The sequence below is a fragment of the Callospermophilus lateralis genome, chromosome 8 (genome assembly GCF_048772815.1).
Source record: "Callospermophilus lateralis isolate mCalLat2 chromosome 8, mCalLat2.hap1, whole genome shotgun sequence".
NCBI classification, from domain to species: Eukaryota; Metazoa; Chordata; class Mammalia; order Rodentia; family Sciuridae; genus Callospermophilus; species Callospermophilus lateralis.
In genome coordinates this window covers 59,829,590-59,856,082 of record NC_135312.1, presented here as the reverse complement: position 1 = coordinate 59,856,082, position 26,493 = coordinate 59,829,590, and the positions used below count along the sequence as shown (strand labels likewise).

The 26,493-nt window shown below is 42.6% G+C and overlaps 1 protein-coding gene across 1 annotated transcript in view; it reads right to left on the bottom strand.

Moving 5' to 3' along the window:
* Positions 1-26,493, bottom strand: part of Fras1 (Fraser extracellular matrix complex subunit 1) — a 424,900-nt gene that overhangs the window by 76,390 nt on the left and 322,017 nt on the right. The window contains exons 39-47 of the mRNA XM_076864881.2: positions 25,749-25,897; positions 25,304-25,466; positions 23,417-23,552; positions 11,693-11,883; positions 10,535-10,688; positions 8,755-9,018; positions 6,789-6,977; positions 5,193-5,312; positions 4,729-4,908 (exon numbers count right to left, since the gene is read on the bottom strand). Of these exons, the coding sequence (XP_076720996.2) occupies positions 4,729-4,908; positions 5,193-5,312; positions 6,789-6,977; positions 8,755-9,018; positions 10,535-10,688; positions 11,693-11,883; positions 23,417-23,552; positions 25,304-25,466; positions 25,749-25,897 (1,546 nt within the window). The remainder of the gene's footprint in view (positions 1-4,728; positions 4,909-5,192; positions 5,313-6,788; positions 6,978-8,754; positions 9,019-10,534; positions 10,689-11,692; positions 11,884-23,416; positions 23,553-25,303; positions 25,467-25,748; positions 25,898-26,493) is intronic.

Sequence of the window (26,493 nt, the reverse complement as noted above, 5' to 3'; positions counted from 1 at the left end):
TTATCTCCTAAGGTGAACATATAACTCTCAGACTGGAGGAAAAATACACAGGTCTTCATTCAAAGTTCCCAGAAGGGCGGGGAAATTTCATCTCTGAAACCTGATTCAGGTGTGAAACAGGCTGAGGAAGCTCAGCCTCATGAACAGCACTTTTCTTCTGTCAGCGTCTCAAGGAGAATCATGAAGACCTATCTTTAGTGTCCTCTGTTGCCATGTTCCTGTGGTTCAGGAGTCAAACTGTCTCCCCAGCTAAGATGCCCTCATCTGAGGCTCAGATTTGGCTACCAGTGCCATGACAGAGGGCAGGTTCCCGGGAGAGGAAACCATCTGAGACTACCTGACTTATTGATGCACTATGGGGCCACCTGGCTACCCAGCAGCAGATGATTTTGTTCCTTGGTGCTTAAGGGCCTTTCGGAATTTTGACAGATCATACAGGACTTTTCTTGGTCTGGCCAAGAAACCATTATGTCACTTCAGCCTTGGAAGAGGGTTTATTGTACTGGCAAGGGAATGCCAGCAGAAGGTAGACCTCTTTGAAGTATTTCAGAGAAGCAACTACTTAACTTTTCCTGCAGCACTTGGGATTGAATTGAAATCAGTGAGGTATTGAGAGTTGTGGGGTCAACCTTTAACGCAACTGTGCTAATATCAACATTCTCTAGTGGGGATGAAATTAAAATTAAGACAAAGATTCAGATTTTGTATTATATGCCTCAGTCTACTGTTTTTCACTAATATCCCTATTAGCCATCTAGGCAGAACAGTTATTTGGTTCAGGATGTAACCTATTCATTGCAGGACATTTAGCATCCCCTCTCTGTCCTCTAAATGCTCAGTCAGCCACTGCTACCCCCACCCCCTCACCCATCTAAGTCACATCTATGATGCATGACAACTTGTATCACAGAGGTGATGACCACATGACCTATCCCTTGAGGACCAGTGCTGTGCAGGAGATTCCTATATTCCAATAGTCTTTCTCTTCTTCCTAAAACATATGGCTACTGAATTCAAGGTAAGCAATCAGCTGCCCAGTTAGAGGCTACATTTGTCAGCCACCTCTCAGCTTTGCACAGCTGTGGTCACACAAAAGTGATGTGTGTTCTTCCAGCAATGCTCCTAAAAGAGAAATGGATATGAGCTCTCCGGGCCTTTTCTCCTTTCCTGCTGGCAGGAGGGTGATAACTACAGTGGTCTCCTTGAGTCAGAGATGGAAGCCTGGTGTTGAGGATCACTAAGCCACCTCGGTGGGCCTTTGGTTTATTCTCTGAGAAAAAAATACATTTCCTGGCTAAGCCACTGCATTTTGAGGTCTCTTCCTTCCATCAGTTTAGCTTCTATCTTAGTTAATTCTAATCCTTATTCTAATTTCCCAAGAAAAACAAAGTCTTTGGGTTGAGGGAAGAGGGGAAACCCTGTTGTGAGGGTGCCATTCCTCATCCTTGAAGGACAGCAAGAGTGGGGACTTGATTGCCAGGTTAGCCTCTCAGTGGTAGTAGGTCCAGACTGTCTTTGCCACAGTTCAGATGCACATAGGGCTCCCTGCAGAGGCTCAGGGAAGAAAAGAGGATTTCTGTACCTTTTCTGTTTAAGGTGGATGATCAATTACAATCGGCTTGACAGCATGAGGATAAGTCCATTTCATAGTGAGGCATCAAGATGGAGTCTGCTCACACTGGTGCCTAATGCTATTCCAGCAGGCATATGGCTCCCAAATGGCTCAGCACCTGCTCTAAGGACACTGCCCTAGAGGTTGCTCTGATCATCTTAGAAAGAACAGGCCCCTCCCAACCTCAACTCCTGCTAGACCCCTCCTTACCTAATAAGACCCATGCTTTACTCTAAGCTCTAGCCTTCAGAGAGGCTGACAAGTAATCCACATGTACTTCCTCTAAAGGAAGATAGTTGACATTTAAAAGAATCATTTGCATGGAAACATTCTCACCTGGGGGAGACAGGGAAGGATCAATGTGGGATTAGGATGAGGGAGGGGCAGGGATGCCATGCCCTATTGGCAATGGGGAGGGGCCCCAGAAATAGAGGAGGGGGCTGGATCCTTGTACCTGCTTAGAGTTACTAGAAAGAGGCAGATTAAGAAAACCTGGTCAGGACAGGAAAAGACTTGGATTAGGAAGTTAAGCCTGTTGGGAAAGAGCAGGTGAAGGACTGTCCCAGGTAAATGGGACATCCTCCCATTCTTGGAGGGTACTGTCCCAGGAGGAGGGAGCAGCATGATTACCTACTGATGTCTCCTGAAGTAGAGCTGCCTTGATCTTGATAACCAGATTTTAAAGCCTAGTGAAGTCTGAGAGCTGTGAAAAAGAAAAGGGGAATTTGGAGTCCCACAGCTCCCAGTCCTCTTCACCAGCCCAGGGTCAGAGGACAGTAAGGGCTGCAACTTACCAGCAGGTGGGCATCGGGCAGTGCCTTGCAAAGCCTTGAGCTTTTTAAAGTGCTATGCAGCATGCATGCAGTGGCTTAGCACAACAGCCAAGAGTCTGCCCTTTCATCTTTGGAGAGATACAATCAGCAACCTGACAGAATTCTGGCAGAAGCAATTAACTCATGAATTAGTTATCAAATATCTCATGCAGCCAAGGTCTTGAGGGTGCTGATCTGCATACTTTCCCAGGAACTTGGGGACAAAAGGGAAGGCCACCTGCTTTAATTTGCATTAGGGACTTTTGCCAATCTGTCCATTCCTACCCTATACATACAACACCTCCTCCTCCACCATCACCCTGGACCCAGAGAAGTCTCTACCCTCACCTCCTCTCCAGATCACCCTCTACCTTTCCCAGCTCATTCCTCACCACTCCCTGCTGCAGCCATACTGATCTTCTTACTATCTCTGCCTGGATGATTTTTACTCCAGATATTTACACTTGCTGATTCCCTCTGACTGGTATGCTCTTTTATATTCCTCAGAGTGCCTGGCTCCCTCCCTCTCTTCAGATCTCCACTCAAGTGTCCTCTGGTTATGAGGGAGGACTTGCCTCATCCCCTTCTTCCTGTGCATCCTGGGAACACCCTTGTCCCTAACACTCATCGACACCTGTTATACAATATATTTGTTTGCTTGTTTGTTTACTGTCTGAGTCTCCACATTGAAATGAGTACTATAAGGGCAAGTATTTGCCCTGTTTTGATATTTTCCTGGTTGTATGAAGAATCTGTTAACTCAAAGGCCAAAGAAAAATAATGAAAATCTAAATTTCTAGCAAGTTGTCATGGTTTCTATATTCTAAGAAATAAAGACAATTCTATCTTCAGATTGTTTACTCAGCAAATATCTCTTGTCCCTCACATTTATTCAGCTGCCAAGCCATACAGGTTCTCCTTCCTTCCTTCTTCCCTCCTTCAATCAGTGAATGCCTACTGACTACTCACTTACCAAGTCCCAGGTTGTTTCTCTTTGCTCTTCTCACTACTGCCCCTCCAGGTGAAGCCTCAAGACTTTCTCCCTGGCCCCTAACACTCTCACTGCCTCTGTGCCCTCTCCTTCAGTTCATCCTGCTGGATGCTGCCTGATGAACTTCACTCCCTTCCCTGCTCAAAATTCTACAGTAGCTCACTATTTCCTATTGCCTCAAGGAGAGACTACTCCTCCCAATTCTGATGGCCTGCCATAAAATCTCAATCTACCCATGAGCCCTGTCTTCTACTATTTCAGAATATATGCTTCAGCCAAACTGGCCCACTCATTCTTTTTTGAATTAGCTCCCAACACTGAAAACAACACAAATCCTCTCTGCCCAAACTCTATCTTCTAATGCATTCTTAAATGCCACCCCAGTGCACTTTCTTACCCAATGTAGACACTCTCATTTGTGAACTTCTACGACTCTATGTTTATACCTTTCTCTAAAGATCTGTAGCCTTCCCTGAGTTGTACTTATCTGCAGAAGTTCCTTATCTTACCCAATAGAGAACTCTGGAGAGCAAGGATTGTAGCTCATTCATCTTACTTTCCTGAGTCCCAGCTAAACTAGAATCTTGCTTAGTATACATGCTCAGTCACTATTTGCTGAACTGAATTTATTTTTTAAAATTTTTTTAATTTTTAATTTTATTTATTTACTTTTTGGTGCTGGGGATTATCCAGGTCTTGAGCACACTAAACGTGCACTCTACCACTCCAGCCTCTGAATTGAAATATTTATTTTTATTTTTGTTTTAGTTGTAGACAATATCTTTGTTTTATTATTTATTTATTTTTATATGGTGCTGAGGATGAAACCCAGTGCTTCACGCATGCGAGGCAGGCACTCAACCACTGAGCTACAACCCCAGGCCCCTGAATTGAAATCTGAACTACAGAATGTTGCACCATGCCAGGTGCTCAGGGGAATGTAGATGAATAGCATACAGTGTTTAATTTATAGGAATTGACTAATTATGGAGATAAGATTGCCAACATAAAATTGAAATTTTATGTGTGTGATGCCAAGGATCAAACCCAGGTCTTCATGTATGTTAAGCACGTGTTCATACCCTTGACCCCAAATTAAAATTTTTTATTCACTTTCACCAAGTAATTATTGAGTACCTACTGTATATTACATATAATACAATACAAATATGGAATGGTCAAAATTAGTGAGGCAGAAACCAAAAACAAATTAAGGAAGATTCTAGGTGTACATGTGCACCTGATTTAGCTATCTCCGACACTTCTTAAAAATCTAACTTTTGGTTGGATGAAGCAAGAGATGATAGACATACCCGGGGATGCTGCATGTTCCAAGTGGCCCAGCTGGGGCTGCCTGGTGATTCTGTAGATCAATTCTGCAGGCTCACTGTCCTGGTCAGTGGCTGAGAGCTGGAGAGTGGTGATTTTCTTCACTGAGTTTTCATCCAGGACCAGTCCTTTATTGTTTGTGATCACTGGTGGGGATTTGTCCTCTGAAAGTATCAGAGACAATGATTCAGAGTGAGATCTTTTCAGCCCCCTTTCTTCAGTTCTAGGCCTGCTAGCCAGGGTTAGGATCAAAGAGATCCTCAAGCTAGTCCCTCAGGGACCTCACCAGAGGGCCAAAGCTAGGCAACCATACAGGTGGTATGATTTTCAACTTTTATGTTGGCTAGGTGAAGGGAAGAATTCAAGATTCAAGGTGACCATGGTGTAAACTACGTAACTTCAGAACTGTTAAAGTATTTTTACATTAGAAAACCTCACACCCCCTTACCTAAAATACTGATGGAAAATGACTGGTCAGTCAATCTGTTGCCTTCTCCATCCACCACATCAAACCTAAAAGCAAAGCTCCCACCAGGTTCTCCCGTTCCATGACTGAATTCTATCTGCCCTATAAAAAGGAAAAAAAAATCAAGATTTGTTATTAATGTTTTCTGCCCTTATTTCTGGAGTAAGAGGGGACTTCAATTGGTATTCACACCAATGAGTCACTTTGATATTACCTTTGACATTTGGTATTCACACCAATGAATCACTTTGATACCACCTTTGACATTTTAATCTCAAGTTTTCATTTCCTCCCTTTGCCCTCCCACCATGGATTTGCTCACACCCAAAGACATCCTCATAACAAATTCACTTCAAGTGACATTTCTTATGGCTGAAGCTTGGCTTATTAAAATGACATTTCTATGGTTAAGGCCTAGCCTCTAAGGAGGTCTCACGACAGAACTGCCTGTGTGCAAAATGTGCACCAACACACCCACATCACTTGGAGTGGCCCCGCTATTTATCCCAATCCCAAGGCAAAAGGATGCTGCAGCCCATTTCTCAGCATTCTTTACTCTTCGCTGCCCCATACATGCAGTGATGTGGAATCTAACCAGCAGAAAATAGAGAAGCACACAAATAAACTCCACACAGAGCTCAAAAGGATCCGAAGGGAGAACTATAAGGCACTGCATTTTTGTTAACCCACAGCATCATTTATATGTACCCATCAATGTAACTAAACCTTTGAGAAGAGGTGTCCTGTCTCATTTTTTACCAGGAGACACAGAAGCATGGGATAATTAGGGAATTCCTATCCTTTGTCTATTCCTTCCCCTTCAGTGATGAGAATCTGTGAGAATTCAGGTACTATCAATTTCAGGTATTTGTGCCTGGGTGGGACCCTGGTTTCTGCTCTTCCGGGGCACATTTCTACCTCTAAAAGGAATTGCACATCATCACATGACTTTGGACAATTTCCCTCCCCAAGACTAACTTTTTTCCCTTTTACATCCCCTGAAAGCACTGTACAGTAACTACGTAGCATTTAACATTTATGCCTTCACATTACATCAGCATTTCCTGAAGGAGGGATGAGCCGTGTAATTTCCTCCAGGCAGTTCCGATTTATGCCCTTCTATTTTGCTTAGTTCATTAACTTGTGCTCTTTGGGGAGCTGAAAAGAGATATAAATTGCTCACCTAAGGCAGGCATAATTTTCACCTTAATTCATCCCAACTCACTTCTTTTTTCTTTTCCTCTCTCACACACACTTTTTAGCATCATAACAAGTCAAAATGACTTTTTCTCCTCCATAATTGCTTTCAGTTTAATTAATGTTATGTCAAAGCATGCACATTTTTTTGCCAAGAAAGATAACTCTTCTTCTTCCTCTTCTGTCTCTCTTTTTTTCCTTTTGACAACAGCAACAACAACAAAAAATGGAGACCAAGAGAAAAAAAGAAGCTGTAACTCAGCTTTTATTCAAAACAATGCAGGCATGGTTTACTGCCACAGGCTACCAGGCTTTAACTCTCAACTTTCCTACTGTGAGCAGAGTCAGGGAAGCCTGGGTAGGCAAAGAGAACTGGCTGACCTTGGTTAATATCTGCCTGGGTGAAACTTCGGATGGGACCTTTCACAGAGACTTGCTCCAGGCTGTCATGCTTAACCTTCTGCAGGCGCCCTGCACCGGGATCTTCCTTCATGATGTACATAACCTGACGCTCATCTGAGTCAGTGTCTGTCACTTTCAGGTGCTGTTCTGTGATGCGGACCACAGATCCTGAAAATGAATGGAAAAAAGGAGGTCATTCTCTATCGTTTCTTTCAAATGGCATGTCAAAAATGATTTCAGGAGACTAGAGGCTAAATTATCATACATTTTTGGAGGCCTCTGCACCAGGTACTTCCCCTTCTCAGTTTCCAAATGAATAATTTAATCACCCTAAATGAAATAGTCTCTTGAACTTAGATCTGAGCTCCTTTGCTCTTCTTATCTATTTTTACTTTCCCGAGACTCATTCTACCCAGTGGCCAATCAGTTAGTACCTGGATTTATGTAATAACTCCTAGTTCTGTGATGCAAATAACCTTTAGATCTATGATGAAATCTGCTTGGATTTAATTGAGTTACTGTTTTGAGGGAAAAAAAATATCTGAGATGTTGTTGTCTCAGATGGAATTGTCAAAATCAGTGCTTCTGAATAAGAGGATAAACTGAGTATCAGGAGCCAGGAGACCTGCTGTACAGGTATTAGGGCTGGAGGCAAAGCACTCCCTACTGGAAAACGCTTCTTCTCAAGGTCTTGCCCTTTTGCTTCCCTGTTCTGCCATTTTCTTATGTTTAAAATAGTAAATTCTAGAAAAGTAGATACTTGTTATCATGTGTCACGATTCCTAGAGTTTGAAGCTGCAGTGCACCATAAACCCTGAATATTGCTAATGATCTTACTGGATGACACCTTCAATGCCCAGCCCTGACCACTTTACTCAGACCATCTCTCAGCAAGGAACCTTGAGGGATGAGGTACTATCTTCCTCTGGAGCAAAGGTCAGACTTTCTTGCTATGATGTGGAAAGTTCTCCAAGCTCAAAGTTCCTCTCCAGTAATATACCACACTGCAAGTGAAGGCATCCATGTGGGCCATCTGCATCACCCCCATGGGACTTGAAGGGTAGAGGAATCCAGTGCAAACCTGCTGACATCCATGCTGCCTGTGGTACTGTGAGGGACAAAGTACTTTGTTTCTGATGGAGGAATCTCGTGTCTTCTATCAGCATCCATGAAACAGTAATAGGCTAGCTTATAATAAGGGTTAAGTTGAATCCTAGACTTGATATGCAGGGCTTCTGGGAATGCTCAAAGTTTTAAATACTATCATACCATATGTTTTTCAATATAAACTACATGTGAAACTAAGAATAGACAACACACTCCTAGCATGATGCAGAAAGGCTAGCAAAAGGCTCACTCCCTCGTTTCTTAATTTCCTACTGCAGAGTCTAAGACTAATAATAGTTGCAGGTCCTTCAGTGTTGCTAACACAGGGCAAAACTGTGAAAGTTAGATACTGGAAATCATATTGAATGATTCTCTATTATTTGCATAGTCCATTTTAATACATGATCCCTCCTTCCCCAAACTATCCCTCCATGACTTTTTTAAAAAATAAGTATTTTGAAATTTGCTAGATATCTTTTGCTATTGCTTTCCATGAGGTTGGCTGAACAGAAGTAATACTACAGGAAACCTGGGCCTGGGAGTAGTTGGATAAATTAAGATTTTTTGAGGACACTGAAAATACTATAAATTCTCTGCAAATTTTCCTTAAATTTACAGAGACATCTGGTCCAAGGAATTTCAGAGGCTCACATCTATCATACATAATTCTCAGAATCCCTAAAAACAACAGTTCTCCAAAATCCTAGTCTCCCCAAGTATTGAATAGCTAGTTTCAGATCCACCCACAGCACCAACATGAAAAGAGGTACTGGACACTGGCCAAAAAAGAAATGAGGATAGAAGAAGCAAGGCCATCTCTCCTCTTCTTCTGTGGTACCTGCTGAGAGCTGTAGGCCTCGGTTCACAGCCAATCGGGGAGTATCACTTGTGGGCAGTTCTATGTAGACCTCCATCCTCCCTGTGTCCACATGGAGGCCATCAGTGAGCGAGAAACGGAACTCATCCACTGCTATACCAGAGTTACTAGGCATGTACCCAATCAGCCCAGCCAGGACATCCTGGTAGGTGAAGGAGGAACCATGGGCTAAAACTGTCCCATTCTCTAGAGGCTCAGAAGCAATAAGTCTCCGGAGTAGATGACCTGAGGAAGGAAATTTAAAAAAAAGACAAAGAAGCAATGGTTGAATATATATGGTACCAAGCTGTGCATGGTGGTGCATGCCTCTAATCCCAGCAGCTCAGGAGGCTGAGGCAGGAGGATTGCGAGTTCAAAGCCAGCAAAATCGAGGCACTAAACAACTCAGTGAGATCCTGTCTCTAAATAAAATACAAAAAATAGGGCCCGGGATGTGACTCAGTGGTTCAGGGGCCCAAAGTTCAATTCCCAATACGAAGGAAGGAAGGTAGGAAGGAAGGAAGGAAGGAAGGGAGGGAGGGAGGGAGGGAAGGGAGGGAAGGAAGGAAGGGAGGGAGGGAGGGAAGGGAGGGAAGCAAGGAAGGAAGGGAGGGAGGGAGGGAAGGGAGGGAAGGAAGGAAGGAAGGAAGGAAGGAAGGAAGGAAGGAAGGGATAAATGGATATATATGGCACCAAAACATTTTCCACTTATGCCAACCAGTATGAGCCTGGATAGAATACCAGGCCCCTCAGACACTCTTGGTGGCAACAATTTCACATTTTACAAGTAAGCATGGGCTGACCTCTGGCCTCATCTACAAAGACAAAGTTGCTCTTTTCCTGGTTTAAAAAAATCTCCTAAAGAGACACAAATGGATGGTGCAATATAGCAGCTTAGGAATCACATCTCCCTCCTGAATTCAAACTCACTTCATTATCTAAACTTTATTTTTCACTTCTGCAAAGAGAAAATAGCAGTCTTCACTCTCTTTCTATTAGGGCATGTGGAATGGGAGATGGGAATATGTTTTAAATTCCTCTTAAATTCAGAAAGACACTAAGCATCTTTATATTGAGGCTTATTTTTCTGTTTTCAAGGGTCATGTACCCCAATGGGACAGTTAAAGTGCTTCATTAGTGAAAGTGACAGTGAATGAAAGCAAGCTAAAATGCTAAGGCCAACAGCCTCTTCTGTCAACCTCCCATCAACAGCAACAATTTCATCTTTGAAAGGCCAGTAGGTGTTACATAGATTGAGACACACCACTCCGGCTCCAGATCTTTAGCTAACACCTGGGTGATGGAGCTCAGAAATAGGTGAGTAGAAAATCCCCACAGTACTTTCTCCACCTAGTTTAAATCAGGAAAAGTGCTCTCTCTGGAAAGGGAAGAAGCTCATAGAGAAATCTAGCATGCTAAGAAGCTACCAGAGATGGCTTGAGATTATCTATCCATGCCTGCTCTGAAAGACGAGATGCAAATGTTGAAAGCTGTTCTGCTTGAAGTTACACACGAAAGCAAGAAAATAGCTGAAATTAAATGTTATAGATACCAATTACCTAGGATTCAGGCTTTTTAAACAATCAATATCTATCCTGACTCCAAAGAATATTAGTTAGCTGTGAATCTGATTATACTTTATGCAAATAATGGGCTATATATAGGAAAGGCAAAGGAATAACCACCTGAAATCTATGTGCTTATTTTAATAACCCATCAGGCACCTCAATTAAGAAGCTTTCTACAGCAGTTTGTGTCCTACCATGGTCAGGCTTTTTTGTCAATACAAAAATCAGCTCATTATCTGGGGTGTCCAGGTCTTGCAGGCTCAGAGAAGAATTACTTATCACCACTCCAGAGCTCAGCCGTACTCCAAGGGGCCGCAAGGTCATCCTGGGAGGCTCATCGTTCTTCCTCTGATTAAAGCATAAAATATTCAGTCTCACACAGACATTGGTTTCAGAAGAAAGAAAAAGCACATTATTCAGAGAAAGTATCACTGTTGCAGAAACTTTCACTATTAAAATAGCATTTAAAGTGTTACCATCTTCACCTCCTAATCAAAATGATTAGTTTGAAGAGACAAAAGAGAAAGCCACATAAACAACATGACCCTTCGAAAAGAAGCATTCTACAAAAAAACTTCCAAAATATTTCCCATAGTTATAATAAGCATTTCTTCTAGATCAAAACTATGGTCATATGTTTTGAGAAGCGCAAATATATTTGGGGGATCAAGAGATTTACTATTCAAATCATTACTATTTGAACTCAGAATCATGTTTAAAAACTCTAAGCACATCACAGTAGCCATAGAAAGACACCATATTTGACTGTGACTTTCTCATGCTATTTCTCAACCCCCATCCACTACTGTCCCTTAAGATTCTAAAGGTGTCATTTGGTTTATATTCCCAAGGCACAGGGTAATCCATTCAGATTTATCTTTTCTCTCTGTTCCTGGGGTGGTAGGACAAGACTGTAGTTGCTCAAATGAAAACATGAATACAGAATCCAGGATCATGTTTCTTTGATGTTGCAATGGAATGAATAAATGCATTAAAATATAAGAAAAGGCAAGTGTGCATGCAGAATCAAACACATATGAAGGCCTATATTTCACAGAAAATGAGGCATATGTTGGTTTTCATCTAAAGTGGGACTGACAAGGCTTCTCTAACTCTCACAAACTGTTTTCATACAGGACGAATAAATTTTATCCTGAAATAGAAATTCAGATTTCCAACTCAGACCTTCCCTAAATGCCAACCTTAATTCCATAAGCTTGCTGAAGGTCAGGGTTATGTTTTAAAATTCAAAGTCAAATCCAATCTTTTGCTTTTGAGTCCATCAAAAGAAATCTAGTGGTAAGATACTGGGTGGACAAAGCCTCGACTTTTCCAAATTCCGAAGTCGTTACCTCAATGGTGATGTTGATGCTGTGAATTTCCGAGCGACTGGCTCCATCACTCACATAAAAACTAAAAATGTCATGTGTTGGCTCGATGCTTTCATGAACACTCTGAAAGTAGTAAATGTAGTTTTCTAGGACATCTTGAATAGGGAATGATGCCTCTAGGTCACTGGTAGCTCCAGGGCCAAAACGATCACCTGCATCAACATCAAGAGAAGACTTTCACCTTGATTCATTGATTGCTGCTTACTAGACTCAACTAGAAAATGAGACGTTCTTTTCAACACAAGATGAAAACATGCTTGAGGACAAAGCTAGGAGAGTGGGCAAACACAAGACCAGGAATTAGGAGGCTTGGGATGATTCCAGTTTCTCTATTTCTCATCTATAAATGGATATACCTGCCCTGCTGACTCCACAGGTAACCAAATGAGATGATATATGTGAAAGCACTCAAGAGTGTTTTCATTTTATATAGCACAGAATCAGTGGTCATTTTGTTAGGAATCTTTCATGCGTCTTGTGTTATGTAACAATACAATAGCCAAGGTTCTACCTTAAACCCTAGCCCATTTCAAAACCACTTGATCTGGTTTATCCTGCAAGAAGAACATTCTCTCTCTCTCTCTCTCTCTCTGGATATATAACAGTTAACTATATTTAACTTTTTTATTCAAGGCACCTCTGCTCCAGTATGTTTGACCCCTCCGTTTCTTAATGAAACCTTTGCATGCCAGATCCCAACCTGTGGGAGAATATACCAGTACTATTGAGATGCTCAGGTTATGTATCATGACATTCAGGTACAATTCAGGCACCGAGATGCTTGGTCCCATTCAGAGCTCAGAGGCTACTATGGTTTGGGTAAACATTTACAAAAGGCTCATGTATTAAAGACTTGGTTCCCAGACTGTGCTACTGGAGGTGGTGGAGGCTTTAAGAGGTGGAGCCTAGTGAGTGGTCTTCCCATCACTGGGAGAGTACTCTAGAAGGGGAATTGGCATCCCAGCCCCATCCTCTCTCTCTTTTGCATCCCAGCCATGAGATGAGCAGCTTTGCTCCGACACATGCTCCCAGCCATGATGCAATGCTTCACCACAGACCTCAGAACAAAGGGACTAAGTGACCATGAATCAAAATAAACCTTGTCTTTCTTGATTTATCTCAGATGTTCTTACAGCAATGGAAAGCTGACTGACATAGATGCTATTCAGGTGTTGAGATGCCCGGTTACCATTCAGAACTCCACAGAAAGTGCTAGCTCCAGTTTCCTCTTCTTCTCATCCCAACCCAAACATGTTAAAAGGCCAAACGGAAGAATAAGAAATGTCTAAATGATGAATATCTTGTCTTTTACTTGACCATAACCTGAGCCCATCTAATTGATTGATTTTAAATTGTTACCACAATTTTCTTCTGGAGAAAGGAGAAAAAAGAAACCCTTGTGACTTCAAACAATTTCCTGGATATATATCAACAAAGAAAAGTGTAGTTGGCAGATGTGAAAGCAGGAAAGCTTTTCCTTCCCTTCTCCATGATTCTTTGCAAATATCAGATCACAAATTAAAAGGCCATTAACTTTCTGAATTATAGGCAGTGCCATCTTCATTGGCATCTGGACAAAAAGACTAGAATGAAAAGTTTTTTAAAAAATGATTTGAAAGAAGAATTTGAGACATTTTTCCCTTCAATATGTGAATTTTATTTACCCTTCCAACTGATTCATCAGAAAAATAGAGAGATCTAAGTGACCAGTGACTAGGACATACAATTCAGGATTTCCAGAGAGAACTGCTAAAATAGCTTCCAATTTTTACTTTCTCTTTCCATTGATCACTGTAAATCAAGAAAATGTATCTTCTTTATTCAGGTCAAAAATAGCTAAGTAAGGAACAGGCCCAGCGACCTGCTGGCGTGGTGTCGCGTCGCCCCGGCTAGAGCAGGGGCCGAACAGAGCCGCCGCCCGTGCCCGGAACAGGTCCAGTGACCTGCCGGCGTGGTTGTCAAGAAACCCCAATTGGAGTAAGGGGAAAGCAGATCCTCCACCCGTGTCCGCAAGGTAGGCAGGCCTGTGACAGACTGGCAGAACAGCCCCAGCGGCCTGCCGGCGTGGTAGACACGTCACACCACTTGGGGGAGGGGCAGAGCAGAGCCGCTCCCCGAGCCCGGATCAGGCCCAGCGGCCCGCCAGCGTGGCAGTCACATCACTCCATTTGGAGTAGGGGCAGAGCAGAGCCGCCGCCCGAGCCTGCAAGGTAGACAGACTTGCGACCGACCGGCGGAACAGGCCCAGCGGGCTACTAGTGTGGTAGACACGTCACACAAATTGGAGGAGGGGCAGAGCAGAGCTGCCTCCCGAGTCCGCAAGGTAGGCAGACCCGTGTCCGACCGGCGGATCAGGCCCAGCGGCCTGCTGGTGTGGTAGACACGTCACCCATCATCCCAATTGGAGTAGGGGCAGAGCAGAGCCTTCGCCCACGGTCGGAGCAGGCCCAGCGGCCCGACAGCGTCGTAGTCACGTCAACCCAATTGGAGCAGGGACAGAGCAGAGCCGCCACCTGCGCCCAGAACAGGTCCAGCGACCTGCCGGCGTAGTAGTCAAGACACCCCAATTGGAGTAGGGGCAAAGCAGATCCTCCACCCGCGCCCGCAAGGTAGGCAGGCCTGTGACAGACTGGCAGAACAGCCCCAGCGGCCTGCCGGCGTGGTAGACACATCACACCACTTGGGGGAGGGGCAGAGCAGAGCAGAGCCGCTCCCCGAGCCCGCATCAGGCCCAGCGGCCCGCCGGCGTGGCAGCCACATCACCCCATTTGGAGTAGGGGCAGAGCAGAGCCGCCACCCGAGCCTGCAAGGTAGACAGACTTGCGACCGACCGGCGGAACAGGCCCAGCGGTCTACTGGTGTGGTAGACATGTCACACCAATTGGAGGAGGGGCAGAGCAGAGCCACCTCCTGAGCCCGCAAGGTAGGCAGACCTACGACCTACCGGCGGATCAGGCCCAGCGGCCTGCTGGTGTGGTAGATACGCCACCCGTCACCCCAATTGGAGTAGGGGCAGAGCAGAGCCTTCGCTCGCGGTCAGAGCAGGCCCAGCGGCCCGACAGCGTCGTAGTCACTTCAACCCAATTGGAGCAGGGACAGAGCAGAGCCGCCACCCGCGCCCAGAACAGGTCCAGCGACCTGCCGGCGTAGTAGTCACGACACCCCAATTGGAGTAGGGGCAGAGCAGATCCTCCACCCGAGCCCGCATGATAGGCAGGCCTGTGACAGACTGGCGGAACAGGCCCAGCGGCCTACCGGCGTGGTAGACACGTCACACCACTTGGGGGAGGGGCAGAGCAGAGCCGCAGCCCGCGCCCAGAACAGGCCCAGCGACCTGCCGGCGTGGTAGTCACGACAACCCAATTGGAGAAGGGGCAGAGCAGAGCCGCCGCCCGCGCCTGCAAGGTAGTCAGATATGCGACTGACCGGCAGAACAGGCCCAGGGGTTTGCGGACGTGGCAGACACGTCACCCTAACTGAAGTAGGGGCAGAGCAGAGCCGCTGCCTGCGCCTGGAACAGGCCCAGAGGCCCGCCGGCATGGTAGTTACGTCACCCCAATTGGAGTAGGGGTAGAGCAGAGCTGCCGCCCACGCCCGGAACAGGCCCAGCGACCCGCCGGCGTGGTATCACGTCACCCCAATTGGAGAAGGGGCAGAGCAGAGCCGCCTCCCGCGCCTGGAACAGGCCCAGCGACCCGCAGGCATGGTAGTCATGACACCCCAATTGGAGTAGGGGCAGAACAGAGCCGCCGCCCGCGCCTGCAAGGTAGTCAGATCCGCGAGTAACTGGCAGAACAGGCCCAGGGGTTCACGGACGTGGTAGACACGTCACACCAATTGGAGGAAGGGCAGAGCAGAGCCGCTGCCTGCGCCTCCAAGGTAGGCAGACCTGCGACCGACCGGCAGAACAGTCCCAGCGGCCCGCCAGCGTGGTAGACAGATCACCCCAATTGGAGGAGGAGCAGAGCTGCCGCCCGCCCCTGCAAGGGAGACTTTTCAACTATACAAGAGCAATATAAATATATAGGAGGAAATTTTCAAAAACACAACAGTTTCACCAAGCAGAAAGAAACACGAGCAATATGAAAAGACAAGGAAAGAAAGGACCACAAGCAATGCAGGTCAACTCAACTTTAGAAGAGGTAATAGCTGCAGCAGATGGAATGTCAGATAAAGAATTCAGGATATACATGCTGCAGATGATCTGGAGTCTCAAGGAAGACATTAGACAGCAAAATCAGACAATGAAAGATCACTTCGACCACTTGGACAATGTATTACATAAACAAATCCAAGAAGCAAAAGATCAACTATACAGGGAGATAGAGGTAATAAAAAACAAACAAACAGAAATCCTAGAAATGCAGGAAGCAATAAACCAACTTAAAAACTCAATTGAGAATACTACCAGCAGAGTAGAACACTTAGAAGATAGAACATCAGACAATGAAGACAAAGTATTTCAACTTGAAAAGAACATAGACAGCTCAGCAAAACTGTTAAGAAACCATGAGCAGAATATCCAAGAAATATGGGATAATATAAAGAGACCAAACTTAAGAGTCATTGGGATACAGGAAGGTATAGAGGTCCAAACCAAAGGAATGAGCCACCTATTCAATGAAATAATACGAGAAAACTTCCCAGACTTGAAGAATGAAGCAGAATCCCAAATCCTAGAAGCATACAGGACGCCGAATGTGCAAAATCATAAGAGATCCACACCTAGACACATTATAATGAAGATGCCCAACATACAGAATAAGGAGAGAATTTTAAAAGCTACAAGAGAAAGGAAGCAGATTACATTTAGGGGTAAACCAATCAGGATAACAGCTGATCTTTCAACACAGACTCTGAAAGCTAGAAGATCCTGGAATAACATATTTCAAAAACTGAAAGAAAATGGGTTCCAACCAAGAATCATGTATCCAGCGAAATTAAGCTTCAGGATGGAAGATGAAATTAAAACCTTCCACGATAAACAAAAGTTAAAAGAATTTGCAGCTAGAAAACCAAGTCTTCAAAACATCCTCGGCAAAACATTACAGGAAGAGGAAATGGAAAATAACAATGAAAACCAACAGTGGGAGGTAGGACAGTAAAGGGGGGAAAAATAATCAAAAAGGAAAACAAACCATGTTTAGTAACATAAATAAACAAATATGGCTGGAAGAACAACCCATATCTCAATAATAACCCTAAATGTTAATGGCTTAAACTCACCAATCAAGAGACACAGGCTAGTAGAATGGATCACAAAACAAGACCCAACAATATGCTGCCTACAGGAGACGCATTTGATAGGAAAAGACATACATAGACTGAAGGTGAAAGGTTGGGAAAAATCATATCACTCATATGGACTTCGGAAACAAGCAGGAGTGTCCATACTCATATCAAATAAAATAGATTTCAAGCCAAAGTTAATCAAAAGGGATAAAGAGGGACACTACATACTGCTCAAGGGAACCATACACCAACAAGACATAACTATCATAAATATATATGCCCCAAACAATGGTGCAGCTATGTTCATCAAACAGACTCTTCTCAAGTTTAAGAGTCTAATAGACCAACATACAATAATCATGGGAGACTTCAACACACCTCTCTCACCACTAGACAGATCTTCCAAACAAAAGTTGAATAAGGAAACTATAGAACTCAATAACCCAATTAATAACCTAGACTTAATTGATATATATAGAATATACCACCCAACATCAAGCAGTCACACTTTTTTCTCAGCAGCACATGGATCCTTCTCAAAAATAGATCATATATTATGTCACAGGGCAACTCTTAGACAATATAAAGGAGTGGAGATAATACCATGCATCTTATCTGATCATAATGGAATGAAACTGAAAATCAACGATAAAAGAAGGAAGGAAAAAACATGCATCACTTGGAGAATGTACAATTGGTTACTAAATGATCAATGGGTTATAGAAGACATCAAGGAGGAAATTAAAAAATTCTTAGAGATAAATGAAAGCACAGACACAACATATCGGAATCTATGGGACACATTAAAAGCAGTTCTAAGAGGAAAATTCATTGCTTGGAGTTCATTCCTTAAAAAAAGAAAAAACCAACAAATAAATGATCTCATACTCCATCTCAAAATCCTAGAAAAAGAAGAGCAAAACAACAGCAAAAGAAGTAGAAGGCAAGAAATTATTAAAATCAGAGCTGAAATTAATGAAATCGAAACAAAAGAAACAATTGAAAAGATTGACAAAACTAAAAGTTGGTTCTTTGAAAAAATAAATAAAATCGACAGACCCTTAGCCATGCTAACGAAGAGGAGAGAGAAGTCAAATTACTAGCATACGGGATGAAAAAGGCAATATCACAACAGACACTTCAGAAATACAGAAGATAATCAGAAACTATTTTGAATCCTTATACTCCAATAAAATAGAAGATAGTGAAGGCATCGATAAATTTCTTAAGTCATATGACCTGCCCAGATTAAGGCAGGAGGATATAGACAACCTAAACAGACCAATATCAATTGAGGAAATAGAAGAAACCATCAAAAGACTACCAACTAAGAAAAGCCCAGGACCGGATGGGTATACAGCAGAGTTTTACAAAACCTTTAAAGAGGAACTAATACCAATACTTTTCAAGCTATTTCAGGAAATAGAAAAAGAGGGAGAACTTCCAAATTCACTCTACGAGGCCAACATCACCCTGATTCCTAAACCAGACAAAGACACTTCAAAGAAAGAAAACTACAGACCAATATCTCTAATGAACCTAGATGCAAAAATCCTCAATAAAATTCTGGCAAATCGGATTCAAAAACATATCAAAAAAATTGTGCACCATGATCAAGTAGGATTCATCCCTGGGATGCAAGGCTGGTTCAATATACGGAAATCAATTAATGTTATTCACCACATCAATAGACTTAAAAATAAGAACCATATGATCATCTCGATAGATGCAGAAAAAGCATTCGACAAAGTACAGCATCCCTTTATGTTCAAAACGCTAGAAAAACTAGGGATAACAGGAACTTACCTCAACATTGTAAAAGCAATCTATGCTAAGTCTCAGGCTAGCATCATTCTGAATGGAGAAAAATTGAAGGCATTCCCTCTAAAATCTGGAACAAGACAGGGATGCCCTCTCTCACCACTTCTGTTCAACATAGTTCTCGAAACACTGGCCAGAGCAATTAGACAGACGAAAGAAATTAAAGGCATAAAAATAGGAAAAGAAGAACTTAAATTATCACTATTTGCAGATGACATGATTCTATACCTAGCAGACCCAAAAGGGTCTACAAAGAAACTATTAGAGCTAATAAATGAATTCAGCAAAGTGGCAGGATATAAAATCAACACGTATAAATCAAAGGCATTCCTGTATATCAGCGACAAATCCTCTGAAATGGAAATGAGGACAACCACTCCATTCACAATATCCCCCCAAAAAATAAAATACTTAGGAATCAACCTAACAAAAGAGGTGAAAGACTTATACAATGAAAACTACAGAACCCTAAAGAGAGAAATAGAAGAAGATCTTAGAAGATGGAAAAATATACCCTGTTCATGGATAGGCAGAACTAACATCATCAAAATGACGATATTACCAAAAGTTCTCTATAGGTTTAATGCAATGCCAATCAAAATCCCAATGGCATTTCTTAGAGAAATAGAGAAAGCAATCATGAAATTCATATGGAAAAATAAAAGACCCAGAATAGCAAAAACAATGCTAAGCAGGAAGGGTGAATCAGGCGGTATAGCGATACCAGACTTCAAACTATACTACAGAGCAATAGTAACAAAAACAGCATGGTACTGGTACCAAAACAGGCGGGTGGACCAATGGTACACAATAGAGGACACAGAAACCAATCCACAAACTACAACTATCTTATATTTGATAAAGGGGCTAAAAGCATGCAATGGAGGAAGGATAGCATCTTCAACAAATGGTGCTGGGAAAACTGGAAATCCATATGCAACAAAATGAAACTGAATTCCTTTCTCTCGCCATGCACAAAAGTTAACTCAAAATGGATCAAGGAGCTTGATATCAAATCAGAGACACGGCATCTGATAGAAGAAAAAGTCGGCTACGATCTATATACTGTGGGGTCGGGCTCCAAATTCCTCAATAGGACACCCATAGCACAACAGTTAATAACTAGAATCAACAAATGGGACTTACTCAAACTAAAAAGTTTTTTCTCAGCAAAAGAAACAATAAGAGAGGTAAATAGGGAGCCTACATCCTGGGAACAAATCTTTACTCCTCACACTTCAGATAGAGCCCTAATATCCAGAGTATACAAAGAACTCAAAAAATTAGACAACAAGATAACAAATAACCCAATCAACAAATGGGCCAAAGACATGAACAAACACTTCTCGGAGGAGGACATACAATCAATCAACAAGTACATGAAAAAATGCTCACCATCCCTAGCAGTCAGAGAAATGCAAATCAAAACCACCCTAAGATACCATCTCACTCCAGTAAGATTGGCAGCCATTATGAAGTCAAACAACAACAAGTGCTGGCGAGGATGTGGGGAAAAGGGTACACTTGTTCATTGTTGGTGGGACTGCAAATTGGTGCAGCCAATCTGGAAAGCAGTATGGAGATTTCTTGGAAAGCTGGGAATGGAACCACCATTTGACCCAGCTATTCCCCTTCTCGGTCTATTCCCTAAAGACCTAAATAGAGCATGCTACAGGGACACTGCTACATCGATGTTCATAGCAGCACAATTCACAATAGCAAGACTGTGGAACCAACCTAGATGCCCTTCAATAGACGAATGGATAAAAAAAATGTGGCATTTATACACAATGGAGTATTACTCTGCATTAAGAAATGACAAAATCATAGAATTTGGAGGGAAATGGATGGCATTAGAGCAGATTATGCTAAGTGAAGCCAGCCAATCCCTAAAAAAACAAATGCCAAATGTCTTCTTTGATATAAGGAGAGTAACTAAGAACTGAGTAGGGACGAAGAGCATGAGAAGAAGATTAACATTAAACAGGGACGAGAGGTGGGAGGGAAAGGGAGGGAGAAGGGAAATTGCATGGAAATGGAAGGAGACCCTCAGGGTTATACAAAATTACATACAAGAGATAGCGAGGGGAAAGGGAAAAATAATACAAGGGGGAGATATGAACTGCAGTAGAGGGGGTAGAGAGAGAAGAGGGGAGGGGAGGGGAGGGGAGGGGGATAGTAAAGGATAGGAAAGGCAACAGAATACAACAGACCCTAGTATGGCAATATATAAATCAATAGAAGTGTAACTGATGTGATTCTGCAATTTGTATACGGGGTAAAAATGGGAGTTCATAACCCACTTGAATCAAAGTGTGAAATATGATATATCAAGAACTATGTAATGTTTTGAACAACCAACAAAAAAAAATAGCTTAAGTAAAGCAAATGATGCTCCATAAATATACACAATCTAATAAAGCCATATTTTTAATAATTGGAGAACTAACTATGTAACAGGTGAATAGGTTGCTGAAGTTTTAAGCACCAATCCTTACACTTTTTAAAACTGCACTTTTTTTGACATAAATAATTCTTATCAATGTGCTTCCCTGCCTTCTCAAACAGAATCTACTATGTGCAAATTAAATAGTTATTGATGCATTCAGGCTATCATGACGGACACCTACTAATGCAGAGGTACTGAGGTGAGTCCTGTCCTGTTTGTGGCAGTACTAAGGGAACATGCTGTTAAATTTCATACCTAACACGACAGTCATTCTGTCTCTCCCCTTCTTTTTGGTAAGAAGTCAAAGCTCCTTCTTCTAACAGTTTTTTAAAATATGTTCTTCTGATCAGCTGGGTTCTGAATTTAGGTAGCTAGTTTTATATATATAGATAGATAGATATAAATGTGTGTGTGTGTGTGTGTGTGTGTGTGTGAGAGAGAGAGAGAGAGAGAGAGAGAGAGAGAGAGAGAGACTCTCAATTCCAAACAGAGGCAAAAGTCCCCCTGCCCCCATAAAACAGAGAGAAGGGTCCTTAGCTGATATAACCTGGGATGATGATTTTGTTCCTCTGAATGCCTTTTTCCTTAATTTCAGGTTCATACCCATGAAACTGCAGAGAAGTGCTTCTCCTCTAAGTATGTCCCCTGGGCCAGCAGCCATGACATCACCTCTTAGCTAGAGAAAAATGCAAATTCACAGGCTACACCAACACCCTACAATAGGACCTTTAAGGTTGTTGCCCTCCAGGTGAGGGAGGTTTGAGAACTACTTTCTAAAGGCGCTGAGTTTTGTTAGAATTTTAACTTTTGGGCCAGTGAGCTACTTACCCCCCCTACATAGCATGCTTATGCTCCATCATGTATTTCAGATAAATATAAAACAGTGTTACAAAGGCTTCATAAGAAAAAAAAAACAACACATGATTGGGGCGGGGGCAACATCCCTTCATGATTTCCCACTATGTGCATGATCTTTCCATTGCAAGAAATGCCATTGTCCTTCTGCCCATAGTGACTCCCATGAATCCTTCAAGTTCCAGCTCAAATGCTACTTCCTCTGGCTTTACTAGCTTCCAAGGCAAAAGCAACGGCTTTGTTTTACATATTCTCTTAGAGCTTTGCTCCTTTCCCTAGCAGGCATTTGTCATTTATCATAATTGATTGATCTTCGTACCTGTCTTCCTCTCAAGGCAGGGTCTATGTTATTCAGCTGTACATCCATCGTATCTAACACAAACATTTGTTAAAACAAACCTAATTCAGTGATAAGCAAATCTGAGTGCACACACTGAAAGGCAAGATAGGAAAGAGTTCCAAGAGTTCGGATAGGAAAACATGACTAGTTTAAATGAGTTTCCAGTCGCCAGGCTCAAATCCCAGGCACCATGCTGACCACAGACACCTGCAGTCAGTGGTCTCTCTGTGGGAGCTACTAGCTACACGTCAATTAAAGCCAAGCACCAGTGCTCAGGAATCTCATTGCTGAGGCAGCCATACAGCAACCTGCCATGAGCTGTCTCAACTGCCAGTCATGGTAGGTCTCAGGGGGCTTGTGGACAGTACATGTCTTTTTGCTTCTCCTTCTCTGTGATTAACACCAGTGGGTCCAAGGGCAGATGGTGGAGTGGGAGGGATGTTGAAGAGGGTCAGAGATAGAGAGCACGCATTTCAATTCATGTCATAACCATAGGAAGAGATGCTACATACACTATGGTCAGCTAAACTGCAGCTGCCTCATAATAAAGAGAGAAATTTTTTTCTCTTTGACACTTAGTTCTGAAAGTTATCCAAAACACCCTCTGCCCTCATGGCTAGCATTCCAAATTCCTCTGCCTGACCTATATTATCCACAGCATTTTCACCTTCTAACATCTTACTCAATTTTCTCATAATTATTATTATTTTGTCTTCCTCCACTAGAATCTAAAGCACTTTGAAGGTAAGGGTTTTCTTTTGTTTTGTTTACTGGTGTTTCCCTAATGCTTTTAAATGCCCTGTCCACAGAAAATGCTTGGTAAATTTTTGTTGAATGAATGAAACCTTCCATCCTTTTATCTCATTGAAATGTTTCCATTTCTCATTAGTTCTCCATCATCAGGTTGAATGGGATTACAAGTTCTCCCTCCACACACCTTTCTTTCCAGATCTTCAACAAAGATCTACAGCAAAGCTACTACTATTACCTGTTCCTCTGTTCTCAATGCAGCCATATTTGGGCAACGCGCTTAGCTTAATGATGGCATCTCCCTGGAGGTTCTCATGATCATCAGTTGCAAAGAAATGGTGAAAGGAGAGTGGGGCTCTCCCTCCCTCATCAACCTAAGGAAGAGAGAATGCAGAGTCCTTGGACAGTTGCACATAACTGCAATAAAAAAAGAACTGAATTGAAAAGTGCTGCCTGGGGTGACCTTCCAGCACCAATTCCACTTCTGAGAGGAGGCAGATCCTCTACAGACGAGATGAGGAATGTGCATGCTGCTGAAGCCAGGCAATCTTTCAGCGCCTTTCAAAGATACACTCAGACACGATGACTTCCACGTCTCCCTTCAAAGTTGCACTTCATTCAATGATGGATCTGGTTATAAAGCAGCTCTGGCCCATTCCAATCACCCTCCTCAGTGCAGCTGCACAACAGGATGGCTGCCTTCTTACAGCATCAACATTCAAAAGTCCACAGCCAGAGAATGATAGATCCAGTCCTCCCTGGGGCTCCATGAGGGTGACTGTCCTATAGGTGTTACCATCCAGAATAAAAGTGCCATTTATTTCCTTACATTGTATATATTTATAGGTGTGTGGGAAGAAAGGGTTCATCATATCTGAAAGCTAATGCTTATCTTAATGTCAAGAAAGAAAATAAATCAGTATAAGTATAAGCAGTTGCTCAAACTACCTTTTTCCTTTAGGGCTCTATTTTATATGCTAACTCTGCAACATAAGCCTGGTGCTTTTTGCTGACCTACTGGAAACGGTCAAGCCATTCCACTTTGAACAACTCTTGGCTAACTGTAGGAAGATCTATAAATTAAAATATGGGACTCAGGGAAGAGGGAGGGTCCAAGCGATTTCCCCAAGGTGTGGAAATGGAAAAATGGGAAAACCATCTAGAAACCATTCAGAGTCTTGTGAATTTTCAGTTGCTGGACAAAACTAGAAAAACTCCCGAGCTTTTAACATTATGATATGTACTTAAAGTGGAAGGAGGAAAACAAATTTACTTTCATAAAAGCCCTACCATGTACCAACCAGGTCTGTGCTAAGGGTGATCCATACTATCTTACTAATTATCAGAGAAATCCTTTATGTGTAGGAATGGTAATATTTTTGTGTATATGTGCATAATACTGGAGATTGAACCCAGGGGTGCTCTACTATTGAGCTACACCCCCAGCCTTTTTTATCTTTATTTTTGAGTCAGAGTCTCGCTAAGTTGCCAGGCTAACCTCAAACTGTGATCTTTTTGCCTCAGTCTCCCAAGTTGCTGGAATTACAGGTGTTCCCCATGGTGCCCAGCCAGAAGAGTAATATTTTAAAGATGAAGAAACTGAGGCTAAGAACCATTAAGTACTAGGTCCAACATCACTCCGCTAGTAAGTAACAGAGCTGGTATTTGAACTTATGTTTGGATAATTGGATAATGTCAGTGATGAAGGCTCATTGTATTGCCCCTCTTCCTCCAAGGATCTGTTAATATTGTTTACAGTGATAAATATTCGCTAGATCTAAGGAGTGACTGGAGGTACTGCCTGTGTTTTAGTTACTACCAACATTAGATTGTGAACTCCTCTAAGATGCATTCTACTTCAGTTTTACTCCCAATTATAACAATATTGAGCACATAAACATTTGTTGACTGACTTGTGAATAGAATGATTTGAACTTTTGGATATAATTATTTTCATACTTTTTGAAAAACTCATGATTGAAAACCATGCATTTCTTGACATTGCTGCCTATTTTATTTGGGGGAAAAACATGGCAACCTACTCAGGCAGAAACCCTCTATTTACATCACCCAGGACTCCAGCTCCCCACAGCATTCACTGTTCATTGATCTGAGAACTGTTTACCGTGATGAGGTCGGCGAAAGCGATGACTGGAGGTGGACTCTTGGCAGGAGTGATTGTGACGGTAAATATCTGATTGTCCAGACGGTTGTGGTCCATGTCAGAGACAGAGAAGTGGAAGCTGTCAGTAACCACATGACCATCTGTCTCAAATATAGCCGAGTATCTATAAAGGCCAAAAGAAGACTCCAAAGAATAAGCCATAATGACAAGCTGGGGAAGTTGAATTTTGTTATTAAAACGGGGCCAGAAACAATGTATTGTTTGAAGAAGTTATAGACAGTAGCTTAAATATTTTAATACAATTAATAAATACTCTTCTTTTTTCCCTGCAGTTCTGTGGATCAAACCCACTATCTCCAGATGCTAGGCAAGAACTCTACCACTGAGTGACATCCCCAGCTAGTTTAATGCAATCTTTAAAAATACAAATAAACAAAGTGGTTACCTAATGTTCTTGTTGTTAATATCCTCCATGGTGAAATTGGAAACCTCTGAGAGCTCCTCCACCTCAGATCCTGAGGTCCTTAAGAGAGCACCATACATGGGCAGAGAACTTAGCTGAATCCAGATCTCTGAGTCGGGGGAAGAATCATCCTAATCAGGCAGATATGAGTCAGGACATGAAGGCACATTTGTAGGAACCAATACTTCCAGCAGTTAAAGATCTGTAGGCACTTCCTTCTCTGCTAATGGTAAAAGTCTCTTTCCCTTTGTCATAAAGCAACACCATTTCCAACCTTAGCATTTACTGCTCCTAAACTGCCTCTCTGACAATGCCTTCTTCCAAGAGTCTCTCAAAATAACGGTGGGGGAAGTGCACTTTAGGTATGGACCCACTCTACCATTAACACAAGGGCCACGTAAAGTTTTTGTTGTATTATAAGTATCTAGTGAAGAACGAAACATGATCAGCTATAAGTCATTATCTGTAAACACAGGTACTGCTTCTCGAGTTTTTTAGGACAGTTTGTATTTTGGAAACAGGTAAAATTCCAATAATATTTTTCTTTTTTAAACTTTTTTTTCTCACTGGAGAGTAAAGAGAGGTGTGCTTTACCACTGAGCTATGTCCCTAAACCCTTATAGATTTTTATTTTTATTGACATAGGTTCTCAGTAAGTTGCTCAGGTCTGCCACATTGAACAGGCAGGCCTCAAACTTGGAATCCTCCTGCCTCAGCCTGTGAGTTG